This window comes from Castanea sativa, chromosome 4 (genome assembly GCF_040712315.1).
Source record: "Castanea sativa cultivar Marrone di Chiusa Pesio chromosome 4, ASM4071231v1".
Classification (NCBI taxonomy): domain Eukaryota; kingdom Viridiplantae; phylum Streptophyta; class Magnoliopsida; order Fagales; family Fagaceae; genus Castanea; species Castanea sativa.
In genome coordinates this window covers 48,211,959-48,228,653 of record NC_134016.1, presented here as the reverse complement: position 1 = coordinate 48,228,653, position 16,695 = coordinate 48,211,959, and the positions used below count along the sequence as shown (strand labels likewise).

At 29.9% G+C, this 16,695-nt stretch overlaps 1 protein-coding gene across 1 annotated transcript; it reads left to right on the top strand.

The window, feature by feature from the left end:
- Positions 1–6,059: 6,059 nt before the first annotated feature.
- On the top strand, positions 6,060–15,962 carry LOC142631072 (wax ester synthase/diacylglycerol acyltransferase 4-like). Its single transcript, XM_075805143.1, has 5 exons — positions 6,060–6,227; positions 6,417–6,989; positions 12,846–13,199; positions 14,771–14,908; positions 15,625–15,962. Exons 1-5 carry the CDS (start codon positions 6,060–6,062, stop codon positions 15,775–15,777), a joined length of 1,386 nt encoding a protein of 461 aa, XP_075661258.1. The 3' UTR covers positions 15,778–15,962.
- The last annotated feature ends 733 nt before the right edge of the window (positions 15,963–16,695 follow it).

Sequence of the window (16,695 nt, the reverse complement as noted above, 5' to 3'; positions counted from 1 at the left end):
GGATACTTGTTTTATTTTTACTTGTGGAATATATGGATCTTTTTCTTATAAATGTATTGTTGAAATAAATGTGTTATTCAAATGAAGTTTTAATAATGTAATGATAGGTTATAGGTTAATATCAAAGACAAGAAAAAAATAAAAACAAAATATTGGTTTTAGCGACGAATTTTTCCGTCACCAAAATATAGCAAAAAAAAATTGTTTTAGTGATGAAAGATTTCATCGCTAAATGTAGCAGAATTTTTTAAGATATAGTTTTAGTGACGAAAATTTTCGTCACTATATGTGCGTGAATTTTAATAAAATTAGTTTTAGTAACGAAATTTTTCGTCACTATATGTACTCGAATTTTCTTAAAAATAGTTTTAGAGACGAAATTTTTTGTCACTAAAAATGATTTAATAAAATAAAGTGTTTTTGGCGACGAAATATTTTCGTCGCTAAATAGTGTTTTTAGCGAGGAAAACATTTAGCGACGAAATGTTTTAGTCACTAAAAGTTTTTAAAAAAAAAAAAAACTAATCGAACCTTTAGTGACGAAATTTTTGGTCACTAAGACCTTTAGCGACGGAGTATTAGCGACGAAACGAATTTCATCACAGATTAGCAGATTTCGTCACTAAAGGTCTTGGGCAACGAAAAACTGGACATTTAGTAACGAATATTTTTGTCACTGAAAATACATTTTGTACAATTTTTTTTTTCATTTTTTGATAGAATTTCTAATTTATTATGTATTTCTAATTTCATACTAAATAGTTTTAATACTATATATAAGTTGTGGATTTGTTAATTTAATTTTCTAAATATAATATGTGATAATTAAACTCACATATTTTTTTATAAAAAAATTTATGTATTTAAAATTAAATATTCTTAGTTTTAAACCTATTACATATTCTATTATTTATATTTTATAATTATTAATTAATTAATTATGACATCACCGGTTCGATCATCAGTCTGACCATAAAATCGAGAACCACTACCTTTTTCGGTAGTTTGATCGGTCTAGTTTTTAAAATCATGATAATAACTACACAATGGGAAACTACCTTGTCGATAGTATATGTCCAAAGTGGTCAGCATTTGTAAAGAAATTACTAGCTCCACTTGAACAAAAAAAAAATTATTTGCAAAAGCTCAAAAGGCACATAGGAAGGTTGTAGAGCATGCATTTGGAGTGCTTCAAGCATGATTTGCATTGTACGTGGACCTACTCTGTTTTTCTATCATGACACGCTTCAAGACATCATGAGAGCATGCATAATTCTCCATAACATGATTATTGAAGATGAGCGAGATGAAGTTGAAGCAGTAGAAGTAGATTATGAAAAAATTGATGAGATTCTGTATACACCAGTGTTACGCAAGTAGACAAATGAATTTATGAAGTTCAATCAACACATTAGGGACCAAGAAGTTCATTCTCAACTCCAACTAGACCTCGTTGAACATTTATAGCCATTGCAAGTAGTAGCGGCTCCAAAACAATTTTTCAAGGTGGTCATTAAGAAATTCAAATTATACAAAATCTAATAAAAAGTAAACTTCATATATTGAAGACAAAAAAAATAAATAAATAAATAAAAACACATACACACTAAAATGCATAAAGTCATACAATTTCCTTCTACGAATTATCTTAGAAGGAAATTCAGCTATAAACTTAGTTGTAGCCTAAAACTACAACTTTCACTAAACAAATTAATATGATTACATATTTTGAAAATCTAACTGTTGAATTGCATGTTCTTTATTTTCTTAAATTTGACATGTACATGTCAAATTTCACGCTAATTAGATGTTATTTACTATTTACTATTCGATCCATAAACCTATTTTTTTATGTATAATTTTAGACTACAAAAACTAGAAATTTAAATATTTGATTGATGACATAACTATCAATATTTGATCTTCTTAAAAGTTTACAAGTATGAAGGATGTAAGAAGAAAATGTAATCTAATGGTGGATTTGTCAAAATTCATATCAAAAAATAAAAATATTGAATGGAGTTGTAATCTTAGTCTATAACCAAGTTTGTTACTAAACTTTTTCCAAATTTAAATTATGTTGGGCCTAAAAAAATTTAGATTAAAAAAAATCATAAATTTTTCTAATTTATATATTATAATTTTTTTTCCAGGCCAAGATGGTCATGTGACCACTCTGGACTCAATGTGGAGCTGCCCCTAATTACAAGGCAAGTTGTAAAAACTTTTGGTTTGGTTTATTTGTTTCCTTTTCTTTATGAAGCTGTCATTGACAGTGTTGTTGTGTTAACTTTAAGTACCATTTGTCATCAAAGGAAGTTGCAAGCTTAATGGTTGTTGAATTTTGTGTTATTGTGTTAACTTCAAGTTCCATTTGCCATCAAAGGAAGTGGCAAGCTTAATGGTTATTGAATTCTGTGTTGTTGCGATAACTTTAAGTACCATTTGTTATCAAAGGAAGTTGCAAGCTTAATGGTTGTTGAATTCCATGGGTTTGCTGTGTTAGTTAATGTTATTGGAAATGAGTTATGTATGTAAGTTTTTTGTGGACTTCATTGGTAGTTTAGTTCAATTAAAACAACTTCAACTTGACTAGTTGATATTTATATTGCATCTATGAAAATGTTTTTGGCTTTTGATATGAGTTTCGATAGGTTCATAATTTAGTTTATGCTTTCTGTATATAGTTTTTGACAGATTGATTGTTTAGTTCAATTAAAGTGGATATGGGTTTCCATTGTATTTATCATATTCTTCAAAAACTCTATGTGATTGTTAAGGGAGAAAAATCCAAATATATGGTTGTTACAAAAAATGAGTTCCCAAAAATATGACTATAAGAATAATCTTTTTTAAAGAAAAAATACTTGTTAAGAAAATTCATACTTTTAAAAATATAACCTTTAAAATAAGAGAATTATTTTAAAATGTGATTGTTAGAATAAAATGAATATTTAAAAATATGACTGCATTGGGAACCAATTATAATGAAAGAATAAAATTAAAATTAAAAAAAAATTAAATAAGGTAGTAAAAGAATAAAACATATGATACAAAGTGTATTATAAAATTATATGTTCATATAAAAAGAGAGTAACTTTTTACTGTGACAACATAACATTTGTTTACAACACCTAATAATAGGCTAATACCATTACTCTTATTAGATCATTCTTATCAAGAGTGTCAAATGCTATAAATTCTATTTTTTAACATCAAATTTTAAAAAAGCACCCTCCATCAAAGGTGCTAAATGCTATTAATTTTGACATCTAGCTACAGTGGGCTGCTATCTCTAGCAGCCCACTGTAGCTAGATGTTAAAAAAAATTTGTTTGTTTAATGAAACACGTGTGCCACTTTTCCTCACACGCTCCACCTTTTTTGCCTTTTTGCGCCTATCTGTTTCTTGTTTTCCCTCTTTTTTTTTTTTTTTTTTGTCTAGTTCTCTCTTCTCCCATGCCTACGCCTCTGCCTCCTCTCTGGTTTTTTTATTTCCTTCGTTCTCCCTCAACCCAAGCCGCTACTTCCCTCTACTGCCTCTGCCTTCTTCCCACGCCAAACCCAGCCAACCCATGCCTGACTGATGCTGACCTACACCACCAAACCTTCTCCCACGCCGCCAAGCCTTCTTCCCACACCTGACCCATGCCAGACCCACGCCGCCAAGCCTTCTCCCACGCTGTCCAACCTTCTCTCACGCCTTGGGTTCCGATTTGCAGGTTGTGGGTTTGTAGAGGGGTTCTGATTTGGGCATACTTTGGTGGATTTGTGATTTGGTTCTGGGTGGTGGGTTTGTGATTTGGTTTTCAATGGGTATGGTTTGTGGTGGACCGGTGGTGGTGGGTATTTGTTTGATGGGTTTTTGTAATGGACCAGTGGTGGTTGATGGTGGGAGTGTATGAGTTTTATGGTTTGGTTTTGGGTTTGGGTTTATGATTTGATTTTGGGTTTGTTTTTGTTTGTGATTTTGGTGGTTGGCGATTGAGGTTGTGCAGTGGTGGCTATGGTAGTGGGTGTGGACAGTGGTGGCTGGTAGCAGTGGGTGTGGGCAGTAACAGTGGGGTGGGTTTTGCAATGGTTTTGAGAGAAAAAAGATACATAGAGAAAGAGAGGAAGAGATAGATTGAGAATAAAAAAGAATTAAAAAATAATAAAGAAATAATATTTTAATGAAGCGGTAAAAAACATAAAACTTTTGGTATTAAGTGTATTGTAAAGTGGTTTGTTAAAATAATTAAAGTAGAGTTTTAAGGTGTTAAATGCTAAAGTATTTGTGTTCTTTGACGAGAATGTTCTTACCACAAATCTCATTAAAAATAAAATAAAATAAAATAAAAAGTTAAGCATTTAATGCTCATTACCTAAAAAAAATAGAGGAACTAGTTTTTTTTTTTTTTTTGATACACAATGGAAGAACAAGTTGGTGGTAGGATTCTGTCTTTTCAATATGAATGAAAGAAAACTAAAGTTTATACAAAAATCACCAGCCTTATCGTGGATTTGGTCACACATCAACGGTTTAGTTAAAATTAGTCACTAATATGCATAGGAAAATTCAGAAAATTTATTTTAATTTTTTTATTTTTATTAAGCACTAATAAATAAAATTTTTATATTTGAACAAATAAATCAAGGTTTATAGTAACAATTTCCACATTAAAATTGCAATAATATAACATCAAAAACTTACATACAAATAAATACAAAAATAATTTGTTTATGCTTATATGCTTCCACTTCTCATGGTTGGAAATCTTCATTACTGTATATAATTGTATCTTTGTATGATGTAATCTCATTTTTAACCTCAAGGCAAAGTTAAATCATGGTCCCAAAGAGCAACATAAAGTTGTTTTTAGGCCCTTGGCAGTGTTCTTTCTTTTCCATGGTACCCTAGATCTCCCAAAAGTGCAGCTTATATGCCTTGAAAAAGAAAATAACTTATTAACTTCCTTGACAATAACAAAGACCACCACATGAAAATGTCCACTTAACAGAATAAGAATCATATTATTAGGTTTCACTAATCAACAATTGAATTTAGTAACTCACATTAAAGATAACACCAAAGACTTAAAATTAAATACAGTCCATCATTTCCATCATGAAAATCAAAAGATATGAGCTTGTGGTTTGAAAATCATCATCTAAAGCATTGCCATGTCAAATAAGAAAAAGAATATATCAAGCATTGGGAACACACTTAACATGGAATGTAAAAATCTGGTCCTTTTATAACTTGATAAGTGCAGCTCTTTTATCCAACTTCAATATTAAAATTTGCAAAATAGGAATTTAATATTTTTTTTTAAAGAATTATATCCCTAAAATTATTATTTAATGGGCAAAGAGAAAGCAAAGTGTTAAAAAAATGCTTTCACATCTATCTTAGATGTGAATCTTTTCTACCATCCACACAAATTATATCTAATAAAAAAAAGTAAAGAACCACAATCTAGCTTTTTTTTTTTTTACTACCCCAATTTCGGCAATTCAATTGCCACAATTGAAGTTTTTTTTTTTAATCTTCCACTTTTGGAAAAATGCTAGAAATACAAATTTTTCTACAAAAACTTTCATAAACTGCTGATGTGATGAATGATTATTGGTAAATAAAAAAGTAATGTTATTGGTGGGTATTGATGAGAACCAATAAGAAATTGGTCATAACAACAATTTGTAAAAATATGGTAAAATAGTTTGTGGCCATAGCATTACTCTTACCACAGTTCAGTTTTCTTTTTTTCTTTTTTTAATCCTTCAATTTCGGCAATTCAATTGCCGAAATTCAGTTTTTTTTTTTTTTTTTGGCAATATCATTGCCGAAATTCATTTTTCTCTCTTCCACATCCGTCACATCATTTCTCTCATCTCTCTCCTACTTTTTCTCACAATTTCCGCAACACCATTGCCGAAATTTGCTTCTCTTCTTATTTTCCCAAATAAGTTTGAACAGTACCCATATCACAAATAAACTCTAAATTTCTAATATAAATATAACATTCTAGCTAATCTTTTAACGCCACAAATCTGCGACTAAACTGTTGTCAAATTAAAATGGAGCCTGCGAGTCCTAATGCACAGTACTTCAACAGCTCTGTGCTGTCAGTATCTATTATTTTTGTCATGCAAAATGAGGTACCAATTGAAATCAACGAAGCGCTTACCATATCATTGCTCAATGATGTGTTCCTGCCCATCAATACACGCTTCTCCTCCATCATGGTGATGTTATCTACTTTTCTCAATATTGTTTTTCTTGAAAAATAACATGATTCTGTCTTCTTTTTCCTCTCTTATGAAATACACAAACATAAATGCATGGAAGGTTAAATGGGTATTCAGATGCTGCTTTTAAGGTTCTTACATTAATCCCTTTAAAACTGGCACTAAGTAGTGAGAATTTGTGAACAGGTTGAGGATAGAAAAGGTGAGAAACAATGGAAAAGGGTTGAGGTGAAGCTTGAAGAGCACGTTAATTTTCCTATTTTCCCTACTGGCTTGTTACCCACATCATATGATGAATATCTTGAAGATTATATATCAAACATTGCAATGGAGCATTTTTCACAAAACAAACCACTATGGGAAATTCACATGGTTAAATATCCAACAAGCAATGCAGCTGGTACTATCATATTCAAGCTTCACCATGCGCTTGGTGATGGCTACTCTCTCATGGGTGCACTTCTTTCTTGTCTTCAAAGGGCTGATAATCCTTCTCTTCCCCTAACATTTCCTTCTCACCAACGCTCAGAGCCAGAAAGTGGCAGAGAAAGTGTTCGTGGAAGAGTGTCTCAACTTTGTTCCTTCATCTTTAACTCTGTATCTGATTTTGGTTGGAGCATGTTAAAGAGTACATTGGTCGAAGATGATCGAACACCGATAAGGTCTGGGGCTGAAGGAGTCGAATATCAGCCAATCATGGTATCAAACATGATATTCTCTATGGATAGTATGAAACACATTAAGGCCAAGCTTGGAGTGGTATGATCAGCATATTTTATTACAAATTAGCTAATGATTTCAATTTCATATCGTTTTTCTGGTAACTAATGACCTAATATGCCTATTAAATGTGATCATAGGATGAAAGCATTTTTGCTAAAACATCATTAATATGTTTGTTTAATGTATTCTATACTTTTCATCTGAAATTTTATTTAATATTTAAATAATTAAAAAAAGCTTTCTCTTTTTACTAGTGCCGTGTGTATATGTCAATATTTTTTTTTTTTTTTTTTGAGGGTCGTGTATATCTCAACATATTAAGAGGTTTCGGAAAGTTAGGAATAACCTTTTTTTTCTTCCAAAAATATCCTTAATTTAATTAATTTATCATTATTCCTAAAACATAAGAAATGAGATTAAAATTTAAATAAACAAAAATTAAAAGGTTTAGTTTACCTCTAGTACTTTTTAAAAAAGAATCTCATTTTGTTTTAATAAGAAACTGTTACATCATCTACTAACTAAATAAAATGTGAAGATTAAAACTCACTACCACTTGCCATTTTATATTTAAAATAAAATAACATGTTCAGTTAAAAAAGTACTAAACGTAAACTAAACCCAAAATAAAAAATAAAAAACTTACAAAGTAAAAACTCCCCCACTAGATCACTACCCTAAATTCCTAAAAAAAGCTACCCCATGTTCCATAAAATGAAAAAAAAAATACACCACACTCCTATCAATCAATCAAAAAAAACCCTCCCCCATGTCCTATAAAAAAAACCCCATGCTTCTATTAAAAATAACAACTATCTCATATTCTATAAAAGGAAAACTACCCACATCACTTCAAAAATATATAAATAACCCACGGAGAAACCAATTGCAACTTCCTAAAAAAACTTCCTATTTCATTTGTTCCTCTCTTCCCTTTCTCAACATAGTGGAATGCATATGGAAAAATTCCAATAACATTAAATCCCTCTAACCTGAAAACTCACAATATTTCTTCAGTCTCTTCTTCATTCTTTCATTCTATTTCTAATTGACACTATCTTGTTCTGCACTCTCTATTTGATATACTGAATTCTTTTCAATGGTCAAAAGTTTTTCTCAAATTTGGTAAGCCTATAAACAAAATTTATATACTACGTTAGCAATTGAATTATATTATGTATCGTACTTTATCAACTACATATATTGTGAATTGGTAACTCTATGACATTCAGTGATGTGTGAGCTATATGAAAAGTCTTATAGAAAATTAGATTATATATGGAAAATTATGACACTAAACCAAAAAAAAAAAAAAACCTCACGCGTGTGTGGCGAGACTAGTATATATATAAAAGAAATGTTTATTTAAATTTGTCAGCATGATAATAATATGGATAAATTTGCTTTTTTATTTTATTCCTTTAGATAAAAATAAATCACATATATGATTATTTTAAGGGAAAAAAATCCCATATGTGACAAAACCTACTGCTTTTATATTATTCCTTTAGTTAAAAACATATCACATATATGATTATTCTAAAGGAAAAAATCACATATGTGATTTATTACATAATTTGTGATAAATTATATATAAGACATGACCCTCGGCCTTTGCCCCTCCACCCCACAAATAACTACGCTAAATTCCTAAAAAAAAGCTACCCCATGTTCCATAAAATAAAATAAAAAAATAAAAATACCCCACACTCCTATCAATCAAAAAAAAAACCTACCCCATGTCCTATAAAAAAAGACCCCATGCTTCTATTAAAAATAACAACTATCTCATATTCTATAAAAAGAAAACTACCCGCATCACCTCAAAAATAAATAAATAACCCATGGAGAAACCAATTGCAACTTCCTAAAAAAACTTCCTATTTCATTTGTTCCTCTCTTCCCTTTCTCAACATAGTGGAATGCATTAGGAAAAATGCTAATAACATTAAATCCCTCTAACCTGAAAACTCACAATATTTCTTCAGTCTCTTATTTATTCTTTCATCCTATTTCTAATTGACACTATCTTGTTCTACACTCTCTATTTGATACACTGAATTCTTCTCAATGGTCAAATGTTTTTCTCAAATTTGGTAAGCCTATAAACAAAATTTATATACTACGTTAGCAATTGAATTATATTATGTATCGTACTTTATCAACTACATATATTGTGAATTGGTAACTCTATGACATTCTATGATGTGTGAACTATATGAAAAGTATTGTAGAAAAATTCGAGTATATATGGAAAATTATGACACTAAACCAAAAAAAAAAAAAAAAACCTCACGCGCATGTGACGAGACTAGTATATATATAAAAGAAATGTTTATTTAAATTTGTCAGCATGATAATAATATGGATAAACTTGCTTTTTTTATTTTATTCCTTTAGATAAAAATATATCACATATATGATTATTTTAAGGAAAAAAAATCACATATGTGATTTATTACATATGTGACTAAACCTACTGCTTTTATATTATTCCTTTAGTTAAAAACAAATCACAGATATGATTATTTTAAAGGAGAAAATCACATATCTGATTTATTACATAATATGTGATAAATTACATATAAGACATGAAACTCAGCCTTTGCCTCTCCACCCCACAGGAACTATGTACTTGTAGAATGATTATCATGCTAAGGGTGTGTAATGGTTTACATGTAACTTAATAACTAAGCATTTGTATGAATATTAATGAATAGGTAAAAAATTTAATCATAATCCTTATTTTTGAGTATAAATATTTGAAAGAAAAAAAAAAAATCAAACAGCTCATAAAAAATTCAAACTTATTCAAGAATTACCAAATCTTAACATACTATAAAACTTAAATCGCTAATATTGAACTCACCTTAAATTCTTTTGATACTTTTGATAACCTCTATTTTTTCCTTTTATTAAAGAATTTGATGTTCCTGGCCATCTTATGACCCATTGGTCTGTCTTTTAATTTGACTGGATTAGTATCCATCTCTAGTCTTCCACTCTCTGTGGCCCAAGGCTTAGAAAGATATTATTTTGGCCCCCTAGCTTATTCTCATTTGTTGGTCCAAAAACAATAGTACGCTTTCATTAAATATAATCCCCTTATTGTCCACCCTAATAAATTATAGTCAAGGCAAATAAGTCAGGTTAATTAGATTCAAGTCAAAACAGGTTATCCTTAATGGGTTGTAAGCGGGTTGGGTCGAACCTTATTTTTTTCATATAAAAAATAAATAAATGAACAAAAATAATAAAATACTTTAAAAAACATTTAAAAAATAAAATGATTCTTGAATTTAAACAATTCAAAGTTCATCATTCACTAATGATATCATGATGTCATCATCATAAAATATCAAAATAAAAAATTAATTTCATGATGCATCTCTCATTACTAATAAATGATGTCTCATTTGGAAGATCGCACATGTTATGAGTTAGATATTACAAAATTGGAGAAATTTTTCATTACCTTTCTGCTTCTTTAATATGCACCAAATTTATCAATTAAGATAGCATCACTAATCCTCTTATTTCATGATGCGTGTCTCATTACTAATAAAGGATGTCTCATTTGGAAGATCACACATGTTATGAGTTAGATACTACAAAATTGGAAAAAAAAATTCATTACCTTTCTGCTTCTTTCATGGGTAATTATTAAGTATTCTCGGAGTACCATAAATGCGTACTCCCCCTCTCATATAACTGTAGGTCTCACTAATTAAATTTATGGTGAGACCCACAATTAATGTGAGAGGGAGGAGTACGCGAAACGCATTTATAGTACCTCCGGAGTATTTAATAATTTTCCTTTTTTCATATGTAGCAAATTTATCAATCAAGATAGCATCACTAATCCTCTTATTTCATATATGTACCTTGCCCTATATCACTATTTATAGTCTACGGCTGAGTTTGGATACGGATGAAAAAAGGGGCGTCTGCGTTCAGCGTTTTTTTTTTTCTTTTTTTTTTTTTCCCTTCTGCTTCACGCGTTTCACAGGAGAAGCGGCTACTGTTCATGCTACTGTGCATGAACAGTAGCCGATTTTGTTGACTTTCAGCAAATTTGTGGGTCCCGTGTACTGTTCATGGGACCCACAAACTTCACTTTTCAGAATTTTTAAAATTAAAAATGGGACCCACGGCACTATTCACACATTTAAAATTTATTTTGGTACAGTGTTTTCAGTTTTCAGTTTTCAATTTTCAGCAATAAGCTCTATCCAAACGGACCCTACATATAACATATATTATATGCAAACACACTTGCAATAGCATTAAACATTATCAGCTAATAAGCCCCCCTTTTTTGCTCTACCATGCATGTGTATTCAAGGGCCAATGGTTTTAAACACTAGATATTTGAGGTCACATGATATTAAAAATAATAATAATAAATTTGTTTTAAAAATGGGTTGAGCCACAGGTGAAACAGGTTGACCCAAACCAATCCATAAAAAAGGTCGGGTCATGAGTCAACCTCTTTTTACTTTAGGTCAAAAAATTTCAACTTTGAGTTGGGTCCAACTTTTCCATATCTAATAAATTATGCGAGCAAGGGAGAAAGTTCGAAGGTGGCATTGCCCCAAAAGTAGACTTATCCAAAATTCCTAGGTTTAGTTCTCCAACAACCCTAGTTTTAGCATCCAAAATATCAAAAATAGTAATTACCCTCTTAGCCACCATGCCATCTTCCCCTTCATGACAATATGTTAACAATGACGCCTTTAAATCGGAAGCAAGATAAGGGTTGATTGGGAAAGTTAGACTTGTTAACCCATCTTCACCCTCACACAAAGAATAGATAGGTATGGATAATAGGAACAATAAACTATTTTAATCAGATCTAATTCTAACTTTTTACCCAATTTTGACCCAATCTTTTAACAAAGTATTTAATATATTATATATAATAGTAGAAGTTTTTTCTTGCAATTAAGGTCGTGCTGCTACATAGGAAAACTGCCCATCTAAAATTCTACCACATATAACTTAAAAAGCGAAACATTATTTTGTTTGGCAATGCTACAACGTTTCAAAGCCTCTCATTATAAATAAAAAAAAATTAATATAAATTTAAGAGTCCTTCTAGGGTCACAACAATTTTATAACACTCTTAAATTTTCCTACCACCTCACACATGGGTTATTAAAAAAAAATTGCAAATTATAATGGGCCAACTATGAGATCATAAGAGACAAATTAGGGCATTGTGAATTTATGTTGTGTTAGGTCTAGGAATTAGAGGCAACTGATAGGTATATCATGATTGCCAAAATTCTCATATCAAATCATCACAATGCTATATCATCCATTAAGCCAAATAACATGCCCATGTACAAACTTCAAATCCTAAGTAAATCATGGAGAAAATCTTTCACACGAAGTGATTAAATAGAAGGCAAACTATGAAAGAAAGGTATGATAACTACTAGTAACCCTAATGAAAATATACACTGTCTTTCACCAGTTTACTTTTAATTGGTAGCCTTCAAGGTCTTTATACTTTATTTCTTAGGTGCCCGCAGATTGGTGTCAACCTTGTGATCATTTGCATCATTAGGCGCAAAATTTTGATATTACTTTGTTCCTTTATGAATTTAGTTGACTCAAAAAAAAATTCCTTATGCGGATATCATTTTGTATATATATAGCAAGCAAATTTATTATTCTTGATCTTCATATAGTTTGTTGGAATATTTATAGACTTAGTTTTTTAATGTAATTATTTTTTGTGATATAGTGAATTTCGTTAATTTTTTATTATATTTTTTAATAAGTATGAAGATTAATTTGTTATAAAAATCTATAGAAAATGCACAATTAACTTTCAAAATTATGGTAAAACTATTGTTCGACCAAATTTTATTTTCTCAAGTGCAGACAGTAAATGATGTAATTACTAGAATAATTTTCCTCGGCACCCGGTTATACATGCAAGAGATTAGCAATAAATCAACGAAATCACATTCCACAGCATTGGTATTGCTCAACTCTAGAATAATGAATGGCTACAAGTCAATTGAGGAGATGCTTAAACCTAACTCAAAGGTGCAATGGGGGAACCAATTCGCCTTTTTGCATGTACCAATGCCAGAGCTTAAGGACCATAAATCCCCAAACCCACTTGACTTTGTTTTGGCAGCAAGCAAGATAATCAAGAAGAAGAAAACTTCATTGGGTGTTTATCTCACTGGTAGGGTTTTGGAGATTGTGAAGAAACTTAGAGGTCCTGAGGTATATTCATGATCTTACTCATCACCAATAATTCACTATTTCTGCCTTCAATCATTTGATAATTTTTGAAACAATTATGTTGGTTCTTTTTTTTTTTTTTCTTTGTTGGTTCTTTTTTGCTATTTCTACCTTCAATCATTTGATAATTTTCAAATCAATTATGTTGGTTCTTTTTCTTTTTTTTTTTTCTTTTCTCTCTTTTTTTTAAATTAAAAAACCCTACTTTTATATATATATATATATATATATATATATATATATATATATATATATATATATATATCAAGCAACAGAATTCTTGGCATACTTAGTTTAATAGTTAATAGTTAATACTTGCTGCTTATAACATTTGATATTAGTATCATACTTTTCTATCACATTACTAAAAATGTCAATTAGTTTTTTCTTTTCTTGAATAAAAATGGGTAGAAAAGGGTGGGAGAGGTGAAAGGGGGTTGTATTCGGTATATAGTATATACCTTATAAGCAAGCCACATAATCTTGGATTGGTGCCTCTATTTTGATATCCAAAATTTATTTAATTTTTTTGAAGCAATTTCTTCACATTGCAAAGCCGCCTAATATTAATCAATATTAGAGTAATTACAATTTATCGCCATGAACTTTTAGAATACATGACTATATCTTAAACTATAACTTGTGTTTTGCCTTAATTAATTAGGCTATTAGCTTGGATTGATAAATTTGTCACGTGCAACTCATGTAACTCCTGCATACGTGGCACTATGTGAACAAATCGAATTGACCCTCTTTAATCCCTTTAAAACAAAAGTTACGTGGCAAAATAAGAGTTAAATTTGTTAAATAATTTTATTTTAAAGGATTAAAGAGGGGAATTTTGATATGTTCATGTGATGCCATGTATGCAGAGTATACGTGAGTCACACTGGACATGTTTTTCGGCCTAATTTAATAGTCCAATAGACAATGGGGTTCAAATTTAACCATATAGGCTAGTAATCATGCATTTTGAAAGTTTAGAGTCATAAATGTAAATAGGGGTATAGTTTATATTAGTAAAGTGTTATTTTATTTTAATGTTATACAATTTTTGTCTTAAAAAAATATTGAAAAAAAACCTTATATACAAATAGCCAAAATTAAGAGAAAATCAAACAAGAATTTCAATTAGAATTTAATTTTGTGTCCTGTGTCTCATCTAAACTTTTAAATTTTTATGTCAAATAAGTTAATTATTTAGTACAGAATACAATAAATTCAATATAAATGAACTTTAAGAAACTCAATCACATATCTAAAATTAGAAAAAGAGAGAATTTGAAAAAGTATGCTTTCCAATTTCATTTGTTTGTCTAGTTAAAAATAATTCAAATTAATCAACTTTTTACATAATACCATATAAACAACTGTTATTTATTTTATATATATGTGTGTGCGTGTGTATGTGGGTGGGTCGGTGTGTGGTGTGGGTGTGAGAAAGTGTTTTTTTTTTTAAACTTATATTTGCCTATACACGATTCTAAAGTAGTTGAATTTATTTTTGAATACGTACTCTATAAGATCTTTTTGGCATTCTTGTACTACTGCAGGCAGCCGCTAGATTCGTCCATGGGACACTAAGGAACTCCAGTTTGTCAATTTCGAATGTGATCGGGCCAGTGGAACAGGTGTCTTTGGATAATCATCCGATTAAAGGTCTATACTTCATGGTGTTTGGTGTACCTCAGGTACAAATGCAAAATATATTATATAGAGAAATGTTATTTTTATAATATTTTCACAACAAATTTTAAGTGATGGGTTGCTATTGGTTGTTATGAGTGGGAAAAAAAAGTAATTTAAGTTGTAAATTTAAATTAAAACTAATAACACCTTTTCACCTATAATTTTTTTTTAAATATTATAGAAATAACACTCGTCTATTGTATATACCACCTAATTTTCCTTAAACAAATAAGCATCTTTTATAAATATTTTTCGATAAAAATAAAATTCTATATTCCACCTTCTTGTAGTTTTTCTTTTTAATTTTTGTAATCTATCTCATAGATATCGAAGCATAGATGTGACATGTTTGCCTCATAAAATAGAGAGAGCATGTGCTTTTCTTTCATTGGTTTTTTTTTTTTTTCAAGTCATAAAAATGATTCTGTTTTTCGAAGTCACAGAATGATATTTGTAACTTTCTACTTATTAGAAGCAATCACATAATGATTTTGTTACACTTATTCTCAGATATATGGTGTTCACTTTTTTTTCTTTTTGGTCTTTACAGCGAAAAGTATAGAACAAATTAACAAGCACGATTTATGATTTAATGTGAAAAAATTCCTCAAATTCAATCACCTTTACGAATAATTATAGAACACCTTGCTTTCAATTAGATTCATCATATTTTATGACCCACTGTAACATGTTTTTTTTTTTTTAAATGGATTTGCAGAACCTTCTTATAACAATAGTAAGTTATATGGGAAGCATGAGGATTAGCGCCGTAATGGAGAAAGGATTCTTGGATCCCCAAAGATTCAAGTCATGCGTGGAAAATGCCTTCGAGATAATTCTCAAAGCTGCTGATGGTGAAATTCCTATTTAAACAAAGATGTATTTTTTTCAATCAACAAATTGAATTGTTCATTCATAATTTTGATTTTCTATCGATAAATAAGTCAGTACAGTTTATATATGATTGTTCATCTTTTCTTTCATTCTCCATGTAAAACTGTATGTAGGTAGATGGGTTTTATACTTTAATGCATCCTGCATTATTGGGCTTAATATTTATTATCATGATGCCAAGTCTATTTCTCTTTGATTTATTATTTGGTGTAACATATATATATATATATATATATATATATATTAAATTGACCTGGATTAAAGGGACTATTTACACCATCCACATGATGCCACCTTATATTTTTACACATTAAAGCAATAAACTTAACAAACACAATCACTCCCTCAAAAATATCAAACCAAGAGCGGTTTGGTAATGTAGTAACGTTGTTTAAATGTTGTGAAAATATGCATGGGTTAAATTTTTTGGGTTTATTTTGTGTTTGTTTCCTAAGAAAATATATGTTTATGGGTTTGTTGGAGATTGGTTTGTTTATTGGGTTTATGGGTTTGATTTGTGAAAATCATGTGGATTAGTGATTTGCTGGAGAATTCGTCTTGAATGGTTGTTTGTTGTTGTTTTTTTTTTTTTTTTTAATTTCTAGGTTTTTTTTCTTAGATCTGAGTTTGTGTTCTTGTTCAAGGCACTCTTAGATCTCAATTCATGTGATTTTTTGTTTTTCATTTTTTTCATTTAGTTAAAATTAATAAATTAATTTTTAAAAAAAATTTAGATACTGATATGGCATTTTTTAATGCCAAAATAGATTTTTTTTAATTATTATTTTAATGTGTCGTCAGCCACGTCAGCTTTTTCTGTTAGTTGGGTGACGATAAGGAGTTAAATGTCACGCGTTAATTGGTTTAGGGAATAAAAGTGGTAAAATGAAAATGT

What these genes read in the sequence shown, in the direction of transcription:
- LOC142631072 (XM_075805143.1), top strand. Translation starts at nt 6,060, where the DNA reads ATGGAGCCTGCGAGTCCTAATGCACAGTACTTCAACAGCTCTGTGCTG. An exon ending in CACGCTTCTCCTCCATCATG is followed by an intron (nt 6,228 to 6,416) that starts GTGATGTTATCT and finishes ATTTGTGAACAG; the next exon opens with GTTGAGGATAGAAAAGGTGA. An exon ending in TGGTGTTTGGTGTACCTCAG is followed by an intron (nt 14,909 to 15,624) that starts GTACAAATGCAA and finishes ATGGATTTGCAG; the next exon opens with AACCTTCTTATAACAATAGT.